This window comes from Hemiscyllium ocellatum, chromosome 4 (genome assembly GCF_020745735.1).
Source record: "Hemiscyllium ocellatum isolate sHemOce1 chromosome 4, sHemOce1.pat.X.cur, whole genome shotgun sequence".
In the NCBI taxonomy this organism is placed as follows: Eukaryota; Metazoa; Chordata; class Chondrichthyes; order Orectolobiformes; family Hemiscylliidae; genus Hemiscyllium; species Hemiscyllium ocellatum.
Genome location: NC_083404.1, coordinates 135,544,928 through 135,565,051, shown reverse-complemented (window position 1 = coordinate 135,565,051; position 20,124 = coordinate 135,544,928). Strand labels below are relative to the sequence as shown.

The window sequence follows — 20,124 nt, the reverse complement described above, 5'->3', positions numbered from 1 at the left end:
GTGTGTGAGAGAGAGAGAGTGTGAGGGGAGAGAGAGGGTTAAATCCTCTCCATCTGTTCCAGGAGAGAGTCTGTGAGCAGGATCAGTGACAGGATCACAGTGCAGCTTCTGTTAGTTTTACTGCAAGAGAGAAACGGCCGCCTCAGCTTTTCCAGCCCTGGGCTAACAGCAGCCCTCTTTCTTTTGGATTTTTCCAGTTTTGTTTTGTTATTTGTTTTCCTCTCTGCTGGTGTGGCTTTGGCAGGAGTTATGAGGATGGAGTCTCGGTTTGGAGGCTGGTATTCCAGCCGCTGCTGTTTTTGCTGTCATGTCCGCACCGGGACAATCATTCTGGGAACATGGTACATGGTGAGTGTTTGCACTGGGGGCTAGGGGGAGGGGCAGGGGGTCTGAGGGGGAACTCAGCGAGGGATTGAGGGAGAGAGAGAGGGACAGGGTAGTGAGCAAGGAAGCCAGCAGTGGCACCGAGGGGAGGATGAGGGGTCAATGAGATGGCGAGGAGGGGGAAGGAGAGGAAGTGCGTCTGTGTGTGAGGGAGTGTTGGGGATTGGAGGAGAGTGGGAGGGTGGGGAGAGTGAGGGTGAAGGAGGAAAGTGAGGCAGTGGGAGGGGAGTAAGGGGGGTATAGAGTGAGGGAGTGGGTATAGAGTGAGGGAGAGGGAGGAGAGTGAGGGAGAGGGAGGAGAGTGAGGGAGAGGGAGGAGAGGAGGAGAGGGGGAGAGTGTGAGGGAGGGGGCTGAGAGTGAGGGAGAAGTGGAGAGTGGGAGAATGCAGGAAGAGAGTGAGGTGGAGGAGGATAGGGTGGCGGAGAGTGAGGATGAGTGAGGGTGAGGGTGGTGAGTGAGGGAGTGAATGAGGAGAGTGAGGGAGAGAGTGAGGAGAGTGAGGGAGGGGGCGAGTGAGGGAGAGGGAGGAGAGAGGGAGAGTGTGAGGGAGGGGGCAGAGAGTGAGGGAGAAGTGGAGAGTGGGAGAACGCAGGAAGAGAGTGAGGGGGAGGGGGATAGGGTGGAGGAGAGTGAGGGTGAGGGAGATGAGTGAGGGAATGAATGAGGAGAGTGAGGGTGAGGGAGATGAGTGAGGGAATGAATGAGGAGAGTGAGGGAGAGAGTGAGGGAGGGGGCAGAGTGAGGGAGAGGGGAGAGAATGAAGAAGGGGAGAGAGGGGTGGTGTGAGGAAGGAGAACGAAAGTGAGGGAGAGGTTGGAGAGTGAGGGAGAAGGAAGAAAGTGACAGAGAGGGAGGAGACTGAGTGCAAGGGAGAGGAGACTGAGGGAGGGGAACAGTGTGAGAATGAGGGAAGTGGAGAAGAACAGGTGAGTGAGAAGGACGGATGGTGAGAGAGAGGGAGAGGAGTTATAGAGAGGAAGGAGAGGGAGGATAGTGAGGGCAGAGGGGGAAAGTGAAGGGGGGGAAAGAGTGACAGGGAAGAGAAGGACAGTGAGGGAGGGGGAAGGACAGTGAGGGAGGGAAAAGGACAGTGAGGGAGGGGAAAGGACAGTGAGGGAGGGGAAGGACAGTGAGGGAGGGGAAGGACAGTGAGGGGGGAGGACAGTGAGGGAGGGAGGACAGTGAAGGAGGGGGAAGGACAGTGAGGGAGAGGGAAGGACAGTGAGGGAGAGGGAAGGACAGTGAGGGAGGGGGGAGGACTGAGGGAGGGGGAAGGACAGTGAAGGGGAAGGACAGTGAAGGAGGGGGGAGGGCAGTGAGGGAGCGGGAAGGACAGTGAGGGAGGCGGGAGGAGAGTGAGGGAGGGGAAGGACAGTGAGGGGGGAGGACAGTGAGGGAGGGAGGACAGTGAGGGAGGGGGAAGGACAGTGAAGGAGGGGGAGGACAGTGAAGGGGGAAGGATAGTGAGGGAGGGGCGAGGACAGTGAGGGAGGGGGGAGGAGAGTGAGGGATGGGGGAGGAGAGTGAGGGAAAGTGTGAGAGGAAATGAATGAAGGGCCAGGAGGAAGGGAGACAGCTGTCCTTGATCGGTCAGGAGCTGTCAGAACAAATGGAATGTCCAGTCGAATCCCAATAGAGCCCAGGGGGATGTTGTCTCACCTGGATATACAGGCTGGTCTGTTGGCTAAATAGACAGGAGGTTACTGCATGTTGTGGGTCCCAATTCTACCTGAGAACAGGTGACATTGTCCTGGAGAAAGCCCCTTCACAATAAATCCCCTTCCAAATGGAAATTGGAAGCAGGACTATTATTGGCCTTGGAAGGGTATTTCTGGAACTGTGTAACCTTCACACAGCTTTATATCCCCAGAGTTATTAAGATAATACTTCAGACTAGACGCACTTCTAAGCTGCTGCTTGAGTCATAGAACATTCAGCAACATTTTACAAATAGGTCAGATGATTATTAAAGGTGCAATAATTTTTTTAATATTGATTCACAGTCTTTGGGTGTTACTGGTTTAGATGGATGTCACTGACTAGGTCAGTGTTTGTTACCCATCCCTAGCTGCCCAGAGGGTAGTTTAAGAGTCCACCACATTGCTGTGGGTCTGGAGTCACAGGTAGGTCAGACCAGCTAAGGAAATTGAAACCCTTGGAATAAAAGTGGATTTAGAAAATGCCAATTTATTAAGAATCCAGGTCCTTTACAATATGTGGTAATCCTGCTACACAGAATCCAACATAAACAAATCAAACGCTTAACAAAAAAAAAGCAGCATTTAAAAATAAATTCTGAAAGATGTGGATGAGAGTGCAGCTTTGGAGTTGAGTTTCCTGTGGTTTCCCAGCGAGCGGATTAATTACTTCGAATGTTTTTTGGCCTTGCTGTGTCCTCTTGCTTGTCAATAACACAATGGAGTATTTTATGTATATTACATAGGCTATTCTTTCAGTCAGTGATTGCTTTGAAGTCTGTTTGATAACCCCATGCTTCACTGAATGCAGGATCTGGTTAAACAAATCCGAGACACTTTGATTTATCAAACGAGACAGGTACTCATTTCTTGATACCAGGTTTATTCACAGAGTGCAACGTTACAGATCTCTGCTTCTGACTTACCAACACCCCAGTGCCTGCACCACAGGAATGGGCTATAAAAGTGGAGAGGTTTTGCCAAAACTATGCAAGCACTAATCAGACCACACCTGGAATAGTGCGAACAGTTTGGGGCCCCTTATTAAGTCCTTCTAGCCCTTTCTATCTCAATGGCTTCCCCTTGCTTGTTCCTCTCAGCAACGCTGACTGGCCTACTTTGTATCTCCTGCATTTTCAGTCATCCTTCCCTATTTTGAGCATCTGCAGCACTTTGGTCCACTCATAGGAACAAGATGAAGGTTTTCTTTTTAATGATGGTGCAATGCCACAATATTCAGAGAAGCTTTTTGCTCCTAATCTGATCATTTAACACAGGTCGACAGAAGATTGGCAGGTCTTTTAATGTTGGAAACTGTGCAACATGAGCTACAATTGTGCTGCACTGGAATTTGATCTGGGAGGGAGATTACATTCATTACCCCCTATCTATTACCGCCTTGTATCTTGAGATTGTTCTACAACAGTAAACATAGTTGTCCAATAATTCGGAAAATAATGGCGAGATCATTTTGCCAGTAATATGGGAACAGTTACTTACCTCTGCCATTGATCTATGGATAAATCACGCAGGAAGTAAATCAATCAATAATGAAAGATTTAAACTCATGAAATCCCCCCAAGCCTTAGTAAGGTAACAAGCACACATGAAGGAGGCAATAAAATAGTCATGTTTCCTTCATCTCCATAACAATTAATTCTACGTTTGATGCAACATTTCATAAAACCATTTGTTAATTTTGTTTTTGCTTCATGTTGGTGATAGAAACAACAAAACAAAGACAGTAATGGCAGGAGGAGGCCATTCGACCCTTTGAATCTGCTCCGCCATTCAATGTGATCATGGCCGATCAGCCAACTCAATCCCCTGTTCCTGCTTTCTCCCCATACCTTTTGATCCCTTTGCCTCCAACTGTGATCTTATACAATCTAGAAGGACAAGGGCAGCAGATACGTGGGAACACCACATCCCTGCAGGTTCCCCTCCAAGCCACTTACCATCCTGACTTGGAAATATATCACCGTTCCTTCAGTGTCACTGGGTCAAAATCCTGGAATTCCCTCCCTAAGGGCATTGTGGGTCTACCAACAGCTGATGGACTGCAGCATTTCAAGAAGGCAGCTCACCCCCACCTTCTCAAGGGGCAACTCGGGACAGACAATTAATTACTGACCCCAAACCTGTGATGACCATATCCCACAAATGAATGGAAAAACATTGTAGCAGCAAGCTATTATTAAGCTGAGCTGCTGGCCAGTGTTTTGGCAGGCTGCCCTTGTTTCTAGCCCCAAGCAAAATAATTACATCCAAACAAATCAGAATGGCTTCACAGTAGATTGTTTTGTTGATAATTACCTTTTGAGGTCACATATTTCCAATGCATTAATTGGTGCTGGTCAGTTTCTGAGCATGCAAACATACAAATCAGGAGCTAAAATAGACCATTCAGCCCCTCCAGCCTGCTCTGTCAGTTGATAGCATTACGGCTAAATTGATTATGGCCTCAACTCCACCCTATCCTCTCTAGCTGCTGGCTCTCTTGTCAGCCAAGAAGTTCTCTCTATTTCTGCCTCACAAATATTCAATGACAGTGCCACCACTGAGTTTGAATGACTCAAAACTACCCTGAGAGAATATATTCTCATTCACTCCCTCCTACATGGAGATGTCTTATTTTCAAACTGTGCCCTCTAGCTCTGATCTTTCCCAAAAGGGGGAAACAACCTCTCAGTATTCACTCTGCCATTTCATCACCATATCTCGTAGGTCTCAAGATAATCACCTCTCGCTCTTTTAAAGAGGAGATATAGGCCTGCCTCTGCCTCCGCTGCATCTACTCCCAGGAGGACCAGTTCCACCACAGAACACACCGGATCGCCTCCTTCTTTAAAGACCGCAATGTCCCCTCCCACGTGGTTGATGATGCCCTCCAGCGCATCTCACCCACGTCCCGCACCTCCACCCTCAAACCCACCCCTCCAGCCACAACAAGGACAGGATCCCCCTGGTCCTCACCTTCCACCCCACCAACCTCGGTATACATGGCATCATCCTCTGCAATTTCCACCACCTCCAAACGGACCCCACCACCAGAGATATATTTCCCTCCCCACCCCTATCCACTTTCTGTAATGACCGGTCCCTCTGTGACTCCCAACAACCTTCCCTTACCTCCCGGCACCTGCCCCTGCCACCTCGGGAAATGCAAAACCTGCTCCCACACCGTCCCCCTCACCTCTGTTCAAGGCCCCAAAGGAACCTTCCACATCCACTAAAGTTTCCCCTGAACTTCCACACATGTCATTTACTGGATCCGTGGCTCCCGATGCGATCTCCTCTACACTGGGGAGACTGGACACCTATTCACAGAACACTTTAGGGAACATCTCCAAGACATCCGCACCAACCAACCCCACCGCCCCGGGGCTGAACACTTCAACTCCCCCTCCCACTCCGCCAAGGACATGCAAGTCCTGGGCCTGCTCCATTGCCACTTCCTCACCACCCAATGCCTGGAGGAAGAATGCCTCATCTTCTGTCTTGAGACCCTCCAACCCCTTTCCTTATTTCCCCTCCCCCCACCTTATCCCAGTTCCAAACTTCCAGCTCAGCACCGACCTCATGACCTGTCCCACTTGTCCATCTTCCTTCCCACCTATCTGCACCACATTCCCTCCGATGTATCACTTTTGCCCCCACCTCCATCCACCTATCAACATTCCCCCAGCCCCACCCCCTCCCCTTTATCTCTCCACCCTCGAAGTCCCAGCCTCATTCCTGGTGAAGAGTTTTTGACCAAAACGTCAATTTTCCTGCTCCTCAGATACTGCCTGATCTGCTGTGCTTTTCCAGCACCACTCTAACCTTGACTCTAATCTCCAGCATCTGCAGTCCTCACTTTCACCTCAGTATAGGCCCAACCTGTCCAGTGTTTCCTTATAAGTAGCACCCCAATCCCAAGCACCATTTAATTGAATCCTCTTTGAACCACCTCCAACAAATTGAGGGCAGATAAAGCTAAATTATTTCCACTTACTGGGGATTCTAGAACTGGGAACATAGTCTGAGAATTAGGGCCAGACTGTTCAGGATAGATGTTAGGAAGCACTTCTACATACAAAGGGTGGTAGACATTTGAAACTCTGTGGCAGATCAGGCAGGAGATTGTTGTCCATATTGGAACTAACAACAGAGGAAGAGAAGGTTCTGAGGAGAGAATATAAGAAGTTAGGCAAGAATTTGAAAAGGAGGTCCTTGAGGGTGGTAATGTCTGGATTACTCCTGGTGCCATGAGCTAGTGAGGGTAGGAATAGAACGATAGAGCAGATGAACACGTGGTTGAGAAGCTGGTTCGGGGGAGAAGGATTCACATTTTTGGATGATTGGAATCTCTTTTAGAGTGGTACTGACCTGTAAATGAAAGATGGACTGCACCTGAATTGGAAGGGGACTAATATACTGGCAACGTGCCATCATTTCCATTCATTAGCAAACCCACAAATCCGATTTCTCTGAGTATGATGACTTCCGAATTGTAAGGTGAAGCGATTGATTTTGTGATTCCAGACACTGACAGTTGTGTCTCTCTCGTTTGTCTTTTCTATATTTATATCTTAACCTCACCACCACAACAATGTACCGGGATTCCCAGACTCCTTCGTCACTGTCTGGTACATAAGGTCAATTTGGGAAATCAACAATTATTGTTATACGAGTAATATGCTAAAAAAACACCCCAAAATGTTCAAAGTTCCAAAGCACTTCATTCTGATTAGATCGATAGAGTGAACATTTAAGATAATAGAGACTGTTGAAGCTATAACCAAAAAGAAAAATGTTACTCTGCATCACTGTCCAGGAAATGAATGTAAACTGGCAGATGATTGCACAATGTTCAGCACCATTCGCAACTCCTCAGATGCTGAAACAGTCCATGACCAAATGCAACAAGACTTGAACAATCTCCAGGCTTGGGTTGACAAGTGGCAAGTTGCATTCATGTTACACAAATGCCAGGTGATGACTATCTCTAACAAGAGAGAATCTAATCATCAACGGTTGACATGCAATGCATCACCATCACTCTATCCCCCATTATCAATATCCTGGGGGTTACTATTGACCAGAAACTGAACTGCATTCACCATATAAGCACAATGGCTCAAAGAGCAGGTCAGAAACTGGGAATTCTGCAGCAAGTAACTCACCTCCTATCTCCCCAAAGCCTGTCCATCATCTACAAGGTATAAATCAGGAGTGTGATGGAATACTCCCCACCTGCCTGGATGGCAATAATATTCAAGAAGCTCAAAACCATTCAGAACAAAGCAGCCCACTTGATTGACACCAAATTTACAAGCATCCATTCCCTCTACCACCAACCTCAGTAGCAACAGAGCGCATTAACAACAAGATGCACTGCAGAAATTCACCAAGGCTCCTCAGACAGCACTTTCCAAACCTAAGACCATTTCCATCTAGAAGGGCAAGGACAGTCGAACACCACGACTTACAAATTCCCCCTCAAGCCAGATTTAAAAATATATCACTGTTCCTTCAGTGTCGCTGGGTCAAAACCCTGGAATTCCCTTCCTAAGGGCATTGTGGGTCAAACCACAGTAGGTGGACTGCAAGAAGGCAGCTCACTCCCACCTTCTCAAGGGAAGCTGGAGATGTGCAATACACACTAGTCTAGCCAGTGTCACTTATTTCGTACAAAACAATAAATTTAGGGAAAAAACCACTCCTCTTACCCCTCATGAGTTCTGGAAATCTACTCTTGTTCACCTCTCTTTACAATGTTTCCAGCAGGATCAAAACAATGTATTTATGGAGGTTTTATCCTGGTTCACCAGCCAGGGGGCATCTTAGGAATATTACCAAGATTGATACGGAGCCACATTAGGAGACATTGAAGCCTTCAGTTCATTGAAGGCTTCATGAAATAAGTTGAGGGGTAAGAGGAGTGTCCCTTAATGAGGGCAAAGAAGTGGAGAGGTAATACAGAACACGGGGTCAGCCAAGGCAGCTGAAGACTCATGGCAATGGGCAATCGATTTAATATGGTTACTGAAGAGGCTGGAATTGTAAAAATGAAAATATCATGAATGATCGTAGATGGGGGACATGCATCAATGGGCCTACCCTATAAAGGAAAGTCACTTTTGTTGGTTAACGCAGAGAAGTGAGAGATGAATTTGAGATGATATTCTTTCACTAACTTGCTGTAGTATGTGCAACAATCCAGTTCACATCTGACATTTGAGGGACACAGCTTTATCATTTGCATCAGTGCCGATGAAAAAAACAGTTTTGCATTAACAGATGTGATAGCACAATTGCAGACTTAATTACGTTTAATGTGTTTTGCATTTAGCTTCAGAGAGAATGTCTCCTCTCAACGATGGATGCTAATTGTTCTGAAAAGTACTGTATTTATGCTTCAATGGAGAGACTGGACAATTAATAAGACAATAAATGTTCCAGATTGGTCAGATGGGAAAATCTGAAGTGCCCTGGCAGATGTCTAACAGTTAATACTACATTGTAATATGAGCCAAATCATGGCTGAGTACCATGTAATGATTGTGGTGCTGGAGTAGTGATAAACTCACTGGGCACATGATCCTGAGGTTTAAGACTGTGAGGGCATGGGTTCAAATCCCACCCCTGACAGATGGCGGAATTTTAAATTCAATTAAATTGGAAACATCACATAGTAACCACGGTGACTATTTATTCACTGCTGTAAAATCTGAGCTGGTTCACAGAGTCCTCTTGTGAAGGGAGTCCGCCGTCCCTGACTTGGACAGGTCTCCATGTGACTCCAGACACATGGCAAGCCCCACGATTCAAAAGAACGTAAGGCCTTGCCTGCAATGTCCATGTCCCAGAAAACAATAAATAAAAGATTTGTGGACTTTATAACATAGAAACTAGGAGCATTAGTAGGCCATCATGGCTGACCATCAAACTCAATCCCCTGTTCCTGCTTTCTCCCCATACCCTTTGATCCCTTCAGCTCTAAGAACGATATCTATCTCCTTCTGGAAAACGTTCAATGTTTTGGCCTCAACTACTTTCCATGGCAGAGAATTCCACAGGCTCCCCACTCGCTGGGGGAAGACATTTCTCCACATCTCAGTCCGAAATGGCCCACTCCATATCCTTAGACTGTGACCCTGAGTTCTGGACTCCCCAGTCATCAGAAACATCCCTCTTGTGTTTTTGTTGTCTAGTCCTGTTAGAAATTTGTAGGTTTTTGAGATGTCCCTCATTCTTCTTAACTCCAGTGAATCCTGACTTACCCAGTCTCTCTTCATATGTCAGTCATAGAGTCATAGAGATGTACAGCATGGAAACAGATCCTTGGGTCCAACTCATCCATGCCAACCAGATCTCCTAAATTAATCTAGTCCCATTTGCCAGCATTTGACCAATACCCCTCTAAACCCTTCCTATTCATATACCCATCCAGATGCCTTTTAAGTATTGCAATTGTACCAGCCTCAACCACTTCCTTTGGCAGCTCATTCCATACATGCATCACCATCTGCTTGAAAAAGTTGCCCCTTAGGTCTCTTTTATATCTTTCTCCTCTCATCCTAAACCTATGCCCTCTAGTTCTGGACTCCCAAGTCCTGCTGTCCCAGGGGAACAGCCTGGTAAACCTTCATTATGCTCCGTCAATAACCAGAACATCAGGAGACCAAAACTGCACACAATACTCCAGGTGTGGTCTCACTGAGGCCCTGTACACTTGCAAACGCTCAAAGACCCCTCTATCCCTACTCTCTGCCTTCTGCCAGTCAGCCAGTCCTCTAACCATACTAGTAGCCTACCCCTATCACTATGAGCTTTTAACTCTCCGCCCCCACCCCACTCCGGCCTATCACCCTCACCTTGACCTCCTTCCACCTATCCCACCTCCATCGCCCCTCCCCCTAGTCCCTCCTCCCTACCTTTTATCTTAGCCTGCTTGGCTCTCTCTCTCTTATTCCTGATGAAGGGCTTATGCTCGAAACGTCGAATTCTCTATTCCTGAGATGCTGCCTGGCCTGCTGTGCTTTGACCAGCAACACATTTGCAGCTCTTAACTTATTTAGCAGCCTTCTGTGTATCACCTTGCCAAAGGCCTTCTGGAAATCCAAATAGATCACACCCACTGGCTTTCCTTTATCTAACTTGCTTGTTCCAACCTCAAAGAATTCAGACATGTCCTCCCCTTGACAAAACATGTTGACTCAGCCCTATTTTATCATGGCAGGGAGAGGAAACAAGTCCCAGGGTGTAGGGGAGGGGGAGCACGTCCTGGGGAATAGGGGGAGGGGGAGCCAGGGTAAGTAGCTCAAACTGGAAGCATCAGACCCGGATGTAGACAAGCTGCCATCAGTATCATGAGATGTCTACTGATTGGTGAAGATTACTGAAAACAATTGGTATTCTCTTCCCCGTGCGGTCAGATAAGGGTATAACTTGATTCTAAGTGGCTCACTGACTTTTCCTTTCTCTCCCATTAGCTGATCAATGGTGTGGTGCTGCTGATTTTGTTGTCTGCCCTCAGTGACCCAGAACGGTACTACCTGACCCATACTGAACTCGGCACTGACTTTGACCTCACCGATGATGCCAGTAAGTAAATGTTGCTGCACCCCTCCACATTCATCCTCTGCAACCCTACGGTCTTTCCCATGTCATGGTGTCTCACTTTGTTTTGCGTGACTGCGAAACTGGAATGTCCTCCTGGAGTGGCTGCTCGCTGTGCTCGGAAACTTCCCTCGACTCACTAAGATGTCACAGAGCTTTGCTCTACATTCAGCTCTGCCTTTTCACCCGGGGATGGCCTGAAAAGCACAGACTCTGCCCGTCATGTGTTATCCCTGTGAAGATCTCAAATATTGGCTGCCAAATGTTTCCAAAAATCACAAAACCAAAATGTTGCAGATGTTGGAAATTGGCATCCAAATATCTGTAGAGAGAGAAAAAACAGAATTAACATTTTGAGTCTGGTATAATTCTTCTTCAGAACTGAGAGCTGACAGCCTTGTTATGTAGATTAATGACTTGGATGATTTGGAGATGCCGGTATTAGACTGGGGTGTACAAAGTTAAAAATCCCACAACACCAGGTTATAGTCCAACAGGTTTAATTGGAAGCACTAGCTTCCAATGTATGTGGGTGTAGAAGGTCACATTTTTTATTCATTTCTGGGATGATGGCACCACTGGCCAGGCCAGTATTTATTGCCCAGAGAGCAGTCAAGCGTCAACCACATTGGCTGTTGGTTTGGAGTCACCTGTAGGCCATACCAGGTAAGGATAGCAGTTTCCTTCCCCAAAGGGCATTAGTGAATCAGGTGTGTTTTTCCCAACAATCCACAATGAATTCACGGTCATCAATAAACTCTTAATTTCAGATATTTATTGAATTCAAATTCTACCATCGGCTCTGGCAGGATTCAAACCCACACCCCCAGAACATTAGTTGGGTCATTGGGTTAACAGTCCAGCAATAATACCACTAAGCCATTGCCTCCCTCTGATGACGTGAAAGCCGGCGGTGTTGTTGATAGTGAGGAGGATGGTTTCAGGCTATTGATAGACAAGCAGAAGGCTGGAAGAACACAGCAAACCAGGCAGCATCAGGAGATGTAACTATTGATCAGCTGGTAAATTGGGCAGAGTATGGCAGATGGAATTTAATCCTGAGAAGTTCATTTTGGGAGGTCTCATAAGAGAAGCATGTACACAATAACGATAGGTCCGAGAGAGTACTGAGGAACAAAGGGACCTTAGTGTACAAGACCATACTTCCCTGAAGGAGTCAGTACAGGTAGACAGATGGGGAAGAGAGTATATAGGATGCTTGTCTTCATTACCCAGGGCATGGAATATAGGAGCTGAAAATGTGTTGCTGGTTAAAGCGCAGCAGGTCAGGCACCATCCAAGGAACAGGAAATTCGACGTTTCGGGCATAAGCCCTTTATCAGGAATATAGGAGCAAGGAAGTCTTGTTACAACTTTATAAAACATTAGTTAGGCCACAGCTGGAATACCCTGTGCAGTTCTGGTCACCACACTATCAGAAAGATGTGATTGCACACTATCAGAGAGAGTGCAAAGGAGATTCACCTGGATATTGTTGGAATGGAAAGTCTCAGTTATGAGGAGAGGCTGGACAGGCTGGGATGTGTTTTTCCTGGAGCACAGGAGGCTGAGGGAGGATCTGATTCAGGTGTACAAAATTATGAGAGGCGCAGCAGACAGGGTCAATCATGAGAATCTTTTTCCCATGGCAGGCATGTCTATTATCAGTCAGTACACGCTTATGGTGAGGAGTAAGTGGTTTAGAGGGATCTGGGGTGAACTATTCTCCCCCTGAGGGTGGTAGGAATATGGTTGGTGCTGCCTGAGAGTGTGGTGAGCGGGCAGGTACTCTTATAACATTTAAGAAACATCTGGATGAACAGTTAAAATGCCAGGGCTCAGTAGACTGCAGACAAAGTACAGCTAAATGGGATTAGTATAGTTTGGTGATGGTTAGTCACTATAAGCATGATGGACAGACGGACCTGTTTCTATGCTGTATGACTCTTTGTCTACGGTTCTATGACTGTTTGATTATCCAGCAGTCTCTCAGTAAGCTTCCTACATCTGCTGCATGTATATTAAAAAATTCTGTTGATAACTTGACTTCTAGCCATCAGTCTTGTATTCCCATTGCAACTCACTCTGTAGTAATTTAAAATGGGATCTTTCCCTGTATAGACTTGTTCATATTCTTTTGTAACTGGTCCACTGGATTCCTCAGATTCACCTAAAATACCTTCTAAGGGCTTATTTCATGAGCATTTTTTTTCAGCCACTGAACTCTCTCAGGTATGAGTTGTGGTGACAGAACGCAGATACACCTACAAAATAGATACAAACACCTGAACAGGGATCGAGCATAGGCCACACAGCCCTTTGAACCAATCGACCATTCAGTCAGTGATCTGATTATGGGTGGCTATGCTGGGTCTGGGTGGGGATCAGTGGGTCGGTGCAGACTTGATGGGCCGAATGGCCAACTCCTGCTTCTGTGTCTATGTCCTCATGGTTCTATGGCTCATGCAAGAACACTCATGAAAGGAGAGGAATGCAATCAACTGACTTGACATGTTTAAGGAAAATTAATTTCTCTGACCTGTTCTCCCATTTTTCTACGACAACTTGCTTGGATGTGGTGCCTCGAAATAATGTGTGCTTTCTTCTGTGTCTACGTCCTATTTTCTGTTTCAGATATCTGCATTGCTACTGCCGTTTCTCTCCTTATGATAACGATCTGTGGAATGGCCACTTATGGCGCATATAAGGTACTGCAAATGAATGGTTAAAATCAGGATCCCAACAGCCAAATTTGGTGGCTTTTATTTTGGTGATGCTATTGTAACCAATATGGATGTACAGTCAGTTCTGATTTCATGCTATCGTTCAGTTCTCGTGCGGGTCTTGTGTTTAACGAAAATCGTGCAATATCCGTGCCATTTAAACCAGTGGGGCCAGAATCGCGTTATAGCCAATATGGTAAGGAAAGATTGTGTTCTACAAATAACGGTCTAAATTCTTCAATCGCGTCAAAGCCAATTGGCGTTGAAGAAACAGGTACTATAGCAGCATAGACTAAATTCGATATGATATTCCATCTGGGCCAGTTGAATGCAGTTTTAGCAAGTCTATGCATTTTGAAATGAAAACTTATTTCACATTTCTCTTAAAACAAAATTGTTGATGGTATGTGGGTGTCACTGGCTTGTCCATTTATTGCCCATCCCAGAAGGCAGCTAAGGTTAAATAACATTTCATGGATAAATAAGATTTCCTACTGGACGTCAGTTAAGCAAATAGTTTTTGATGACAAATGACAGCCATCAAATGGCCACTATTAGGCCAACTGTCCATTCCATTTCACTGACCGCTACATGGATTTGAACCCATGCTCCCAGACCATTGGCTTGAGTTTCTGGAGGGCTAGGACAGCGATAATTGCACCACTGCCTTCCCAGAAGGAGTCGTGCTTCTCCTGAATGGCATCTTCGGCAAATGAAAGGACTGGCCACTTCCACAATAGACCAGACCGTCCTGGTACCTCAGACACCCCACTGCTGTTGGGTAGTTACCCAAAGCCTAGTGTCATCTGGAGTGGTTTAGTAGAGCCTGTGTCGATTTGAGGCCATGTGAATAAACAGTGGTGTCAACAACGATGGGGTGGATGTTATCTCCCGCCAATCCCCCCTTAATAAATCCATAGCTGTTACTCCTTAGCATGGTGGTGTTAATGACCTGGGGTGGCATGTGAGTGAGGCCATTCAATAAGGGCTAGGATTGCGTTGGAGAAGATAGCTGTCTAACAGCTTGCCTGTTGCAATTACCCTCCTGATGTGAGTGAGGTGGCATAATAAAAAGATCTTCACTCTTTCCAGATTTGCTTCTTCATTGTTTTTTCAGTGACACTATTCCCATTTGAAGGAGACAGCTTGCTACCCATTTAGCATAGCTGAGGGAATGGCAGCATAGTGGTCATCTGACTGTCTAACAATTCAGAGCCTCAGGAAAATGTCCTGGGGACCATGGGTTCAAATCCCACTTGGAGTAATTGGAAATGAATTAGAATTTCCTTTATTGTCCCATGGACTCAAGTACAGGAGTACTGTAAAAAGTTTACAATATTGCCTATATGGTGCCATCTTAGGTAGAAAATGGCCCTCAACAGAAATAGAAAAATAAAGGAAAAGAGGTTACATTACCTTACTGTGATTCATAGTATAAGTTAGAAAAATAAGAAATAATGTTAAAAAGATAAACATTGCAGTCTTTGTGTAAAGGGCCAATAGTAGATCAGCACAAGGGGCTTCCACATGTGGTCTGACCAGGCTCACAAACCACTGACAGCCCACCCTGTCCCCAGTCCAAAAACCGTCCCCACTCTGCTCAGGGGCCCTCCGAACATCCCCGCTCTGCTCCGGATCTTCAGTCCTGTCCCTGCTCCACATGAGCCTCTAGCCTGCTCTGCATCTCTGGGACACCCGCACCAAACGCCTCCACTGCCCTGCAGCTGACCACTTCAACTCCCCCTCCCACCCTGCCAAGGACATGCAAGACCTGGACCTCCTCCATCGCCTAATCCAACCCACCCGACGCCTCACCTTCTGCCTTGGGACCCTCCAACCACGTGACATATCGATTTCACCAGTATCCTCATTTCCCCTCCCCCACCTCATCCCAGATCCAACACTCAAACTCAGCACCGCCCTCTTGAACTGTCCTACCTGTCTATCTTCCTTCCCACCCATCTGCTCCACCCTCCGCTCTGATCTATCACTGTCATCCCCCCACCTTCGTCTGTCTATCGCATTCCCAGCTACCTTCCCCCCAGCCCCACCTCCACCTTCGTATTTATCTCTCAGCTCCCCCCCCCACCCCACATTTCTGATAAAGGGCTCTTGTCTGAAACGTCGATTCTCCTGCTCCTCGGATACTGCCTGACCTGCTGTGCTTTTCCAGCACCACACATATCAACTCCAATTGCTGCTCCAAGGCAAGTTTTTTCAAAAACACTGAAAGAAACTTAAAATAAAAGACAGAGGAAGAAGGGAAAAAGGAAAATGCAAAATGAGGAGGGAATGGATTAGCTGCAGGTTGAGGAGCCGCCATCTTAAATGTGATTTCAATAAAAATTTAGTGACCTAAGGGTGACCCTGTAACCGCTGTCAGTTGTTGTAAAAACTAAGCTGATTCACTCATGTACTTTAGGAAATTTTCACAGCAATGTAGTTGACTCTTAACTCTCTCCCTGGTCAGCTGAGAAAGGGCACTAAATGCTGGCCTAGCCAGTGACACCCACATCCCCTGAATGAATAAAGGGAAAATGAGTGGCTTGGTGTTAATAGTTGTTCAGCAGTTTCAAGATGGCTTTAAATTCTCTAACCTTTCTGACTTGAGCAAGTGAAGTCCAAGTTCTTGTTTGTGACAACAAAGAATAATACTGTAACATGGGAAAAATCAACTCAGTTCAGTGGTTTCTGATTCTATGAGCTTCCAATAGCTCTGGATTTTTATGTTTAACAGTTCTCATGTAGACCCCAGTAATTGCTGACAGTTTCAGGTGAATAATGACTGTAAAATTCACTCTCGTCATTGCCACAAAATCTGGAGCACCAGTTTGTTCTCATGGTTAGCCGTGTAGAGCAGCTCATTTTTAAAATTCACTTGTGGGATGTGGGCATCGTTGGCTGGGCCAATATTTATTGCTCATTCCTAGATGCCCTCAAGAAGGTGTCCTCAGAAAGCAAGGAGTGAAGGATAGAACTGGACCCAATCTTTACACAGGCTTATAAGTATTTCTTTAAAGATATATAGATCAAAAACATGTCCCTCCCACCAAACAACCCAGTTTTTAAACCTTCTTGAACTCCTGAAGTCTATATTCTGTAGACAGACCCACAATGCCCTTAGGGATGGAATTCCAGGATTTTGACCCAGTGTTATTGAAAGAACAGCAAATATATTTCCAAGTCAGGATGGTGAGTGGCTTGGAGGGGAACTTGCAGGGGGTGGTGTTCCCATGTGACTGCTGCTGTCCAAGAAACTTGAGTGAATTTCTGCAGTGCGTCTACTGAATGTCAGTAGTGAAGGGTGGGGATGTGGTGCCAATTGTATTAATGGCACTGTTAATGGCTAGGATTCATGATTCCTGTTTTGTGCATTTTGATGTTTAATGTTTTATGATGTGGTGACTGACTAAAAGTGCTTCAATCTGAATTTGTAAATTGCTTTGGAATGCATTTTCTCCATGATTTGTCAATGAGATGGCAAGAAAACAAAGTTACATTTTCTGCTACTTAAAAGTGACAGATAGATTCAATGCTTTGGGTGTAATAGTATATCTATCTATTCCAGATCCTCATCTATTCTTAGGAAGAGTCATTAGTTAACTCTGCAGCAATTTCTGTTTGCATTCCAAATCTCCATTGACTTACTATTCACTCCCAGCCAATTCTATTATTTTTTTGTTGGACTTCATGCATTATTAAATCAGCGTCAGACAAATCTTAAAGCAAAATCCAAAATACTGTGTATCATGGAAATAGAATCAGAAAATGCAAGAAGACTCTTTCACCGCTGTTATACACCAGAAAGTTAGGGGCGGTAAAGGATAGAACTGGATCCAATCTTTACACAGGCTGATAAGCATTTCTTTAAAAGATATACATTACAAACATGTCCCTTCCACCCTAACAGCCCAGTTTTTGTAAATAAAAACAGAAAATACAAAAAATACTCAGCTGATCATGCAACCTCTGTGAAGAGAGAAGGAGCATTAACATTTCAGTTTGATGATCTTTCATCCATACTGAGTCTATCACTACGTCACATGACCATTTTGTTCTTGTCCCATCCAACCCCTTGCCTGAAACCTGCTGGATCTCTAACTGTCGCTAGCTTTGATGAAAGGTCATTGACTTGAAATGTTAATCCACTCTCTCTGTCTGAATGCACAGATGCTGCTTAGCCAGCTGAAGTTTTTTTCACAATCCTGAAATATTATTTGTTGGGTAGACGGGCTGTTGATCCCACCATTCATCTCCGTCCCACTGCCACATTCCCCATTCTTATCAGCCCACACTCTCAACAAGTTACAATGCAAAGACAAGGGAAACACAAGGAAAAATATCTGACTAAACTATGAGCTCCCCTTTCTTGCATTTGGATGAGATGGTGATATATACTTAAATAATAGTTTAGATTAGATTCCCTACAGTGTGGAAACAGGCCCTTCAGCCCAACCTGACCCTCCGAAGAGTAACCCACCCAGACCCTAATATTTACCCTTGACCCACCTCGCACTATGGGCAATTTAGCTTGGCCAATTCACCTGACCTGCACATCTTTGGACTGTGGGAGGAAACCAGAGGAAACCCACACAGACATGGGGAGAATGTGCAAACTCCACACAGACAGTTACTCAAGGCTGGCATCGAACCTGGGACCCTGGTGCTGTGAGGCAGCAGTGCTAACCACTGAGCCTCCGTGCCACCCCTAGTTGAATGTTTTGAGTAATTTCTAAGGTTTATTTTATGGGGTTGACTATTGCATGGATACTGCTTTTGCGGGGCTGAAATTCATGCCTGTCAAAAGTATCATTAGCAGGAGCCCAACTGATCTCTAAACGAATTAATGAAAAAAAATTGAATTATGGTCATTCTGAAAACCCAGAGCGGAACACAACAGCCAGCAGACTGGAAGACTAGGCGCAGAGCGGAACAACTGAGAGACTGAAAAACTGAAGTGGGAATGTGATGGCCAGCACATGGACTCATAAACATCGATCTGTTATCTATGAATAACTAGGGTCGACGTTTACACGAGATGTATGGAAAATTCCAGATTATTTGGCCAAACATAGGGGGTCGACATTGACATGAGATTGGCTATTACTCGAGTATATGTGGTACTGAGCATGTCACTAGAATAGACCTTCAGAGGCCCAGAGTGATGGCCTGGCAAATAGGCTTCAACTCCCAACAGGGCAGTTTATTCAAAAACATCATCTCAATCATGAAGCTCTCATCAGCTGTTGTAAAAATTCATTTTGTTAATTAATGTCCCCTAGCAAAGTCAGTTTACCATTATTACCTGGTCTGGTTATTTATATAACTCCAGTAACGTGGCTGACCCTTAACTGTTAATTTTTGATTCGTAACCAGTTAGTGCTGAGCAAGCCACTCAGTTTCAGGGCATTTACAGCAGAGGAGAAAGTGAGAACTGCAGATGCTGCAGATCAGAGTCGAGAGTGGGATGCTGGAAAAGCACAGCAGGGCAGGCAGCATCCGAGGAGCAGGAGAGTCGACGTTTCTCGCATAAGCCCCTCATCAGGAATGAAACGTCAATTTTCCTGCTCCTTGGATGCTGCCTGACCTGCTTTGCTTTTCCAGCACCCTACTCTCATTTACAGATGAGTTAAAGAAACACTAATCCTTCGCCAGTGTCACCCGTGTTGATCAGGGGTACATTCTTGAAGGGGCAACTGTGGTGCCTGGCCAATCCTATCAGGATACTGATATAAAGGTGTCATATTCTAGTGTAAATACAGTGTCTGTGTCACTCTCTCAGTTTTGCAAAACTTAACATTTTTTTTGCTTCTTCTTTGTCTTTCAGCAACTCAGTGCATGGATTGTCCCATTCTTCTGTTACCAGATCTTTGACTTTGCCCTCAATACTCTTGTAGCCATCAGTGTGGTCATCTATCCAAACTCTATTCAAGACTACCTGCGACAACTGGTATGAAATGTACAATGTTGTAAAATCATATAATAATGCAAGACCAGATTATAATGTCCTTAAACATACAAGATAGGAGCAGGAGTAGGCCATTCAACCCCTTGAGCCTGCTCCACCATTCAGTATGAACATGTCTGGTCATCCAACTCAGTCCACATTCATCCTACCAAAGTCTTTGTCCATTCTAAACAACAAAGTTCGATCACCACGTTCCCTAAACTATTTTACTCCAGTGCAGAGTGACCGAGTCTGTCCAATCAGTCTCGGTAATTTAACCTGTTCAGCCTCGATGTCATTCTGATGGCTCAGCACTGCATTGCCTCCAAAAGCAATATGGATTAATCTCAAAATGTAGGTTGATATCTATTTCTAAACAAGAAAGAGCCCTGGAAATTAAGGAAAGCAGGAGCAGGGACTGAGTTGGATGATCAGCTGTGTACATATGGAATGATGAAACAGGCATGAAGGGCAGAATGGCCTACTCCTGCCCCTGTGAAAGAACAGAAGGATAAAGTAGTTGGAGTGAGTCGGAGGAGTGTTGGGGAGGTTCATGTGATAAGTCCCTGGGATCTGATCAAGTGTATCCCAGAATGTTGTGGGAAGCTTGGAAAAAGATTGCAGGGTGTCCAGCAGAGCTATTTGTACCATGTACAGCCATAGCTGAGGTGCCTGAAGACTGGAGGCTGGTTAATTATAAAATCATAGAATCCCTTCAGTGTGGAAGCAGGCCATTCAGCCCTTCAAATCCACACCGACCCTCTG

General features: G+C 45.7%; 1 protein-coding gene across 1 annotated transcript in view; it reads left to right on the top strand.

Moving 5' to 3' along the window:
- Positions 1-249: 249 nt before the first annotated feature.
- Positions 250-20,124, top strand: part of laptm4b (lysosomal protein transmembrane 4 beta) — a 51,045-nt gene continuing 31,170 nt past the window's right edge. Inside the window, exons 1-4 of the mRNA XM_060824068.1 lie at positions 250-348; positions 10,563-10,674; positions 13,324-13,397; positions 19,240-19,362. Of these exons, the coding sequence (XP_060680051.1) occupies positions 250-348; positions 10,563-10,674; positions 13,324-13,397; positions 19,240-19,362 (408 nt within the window). The remainder of the gene's footprint in view (positions 349-10,562; positions 10,675-13,323; positions 13,398-19,239; positions 19,363-20,124) is intronic.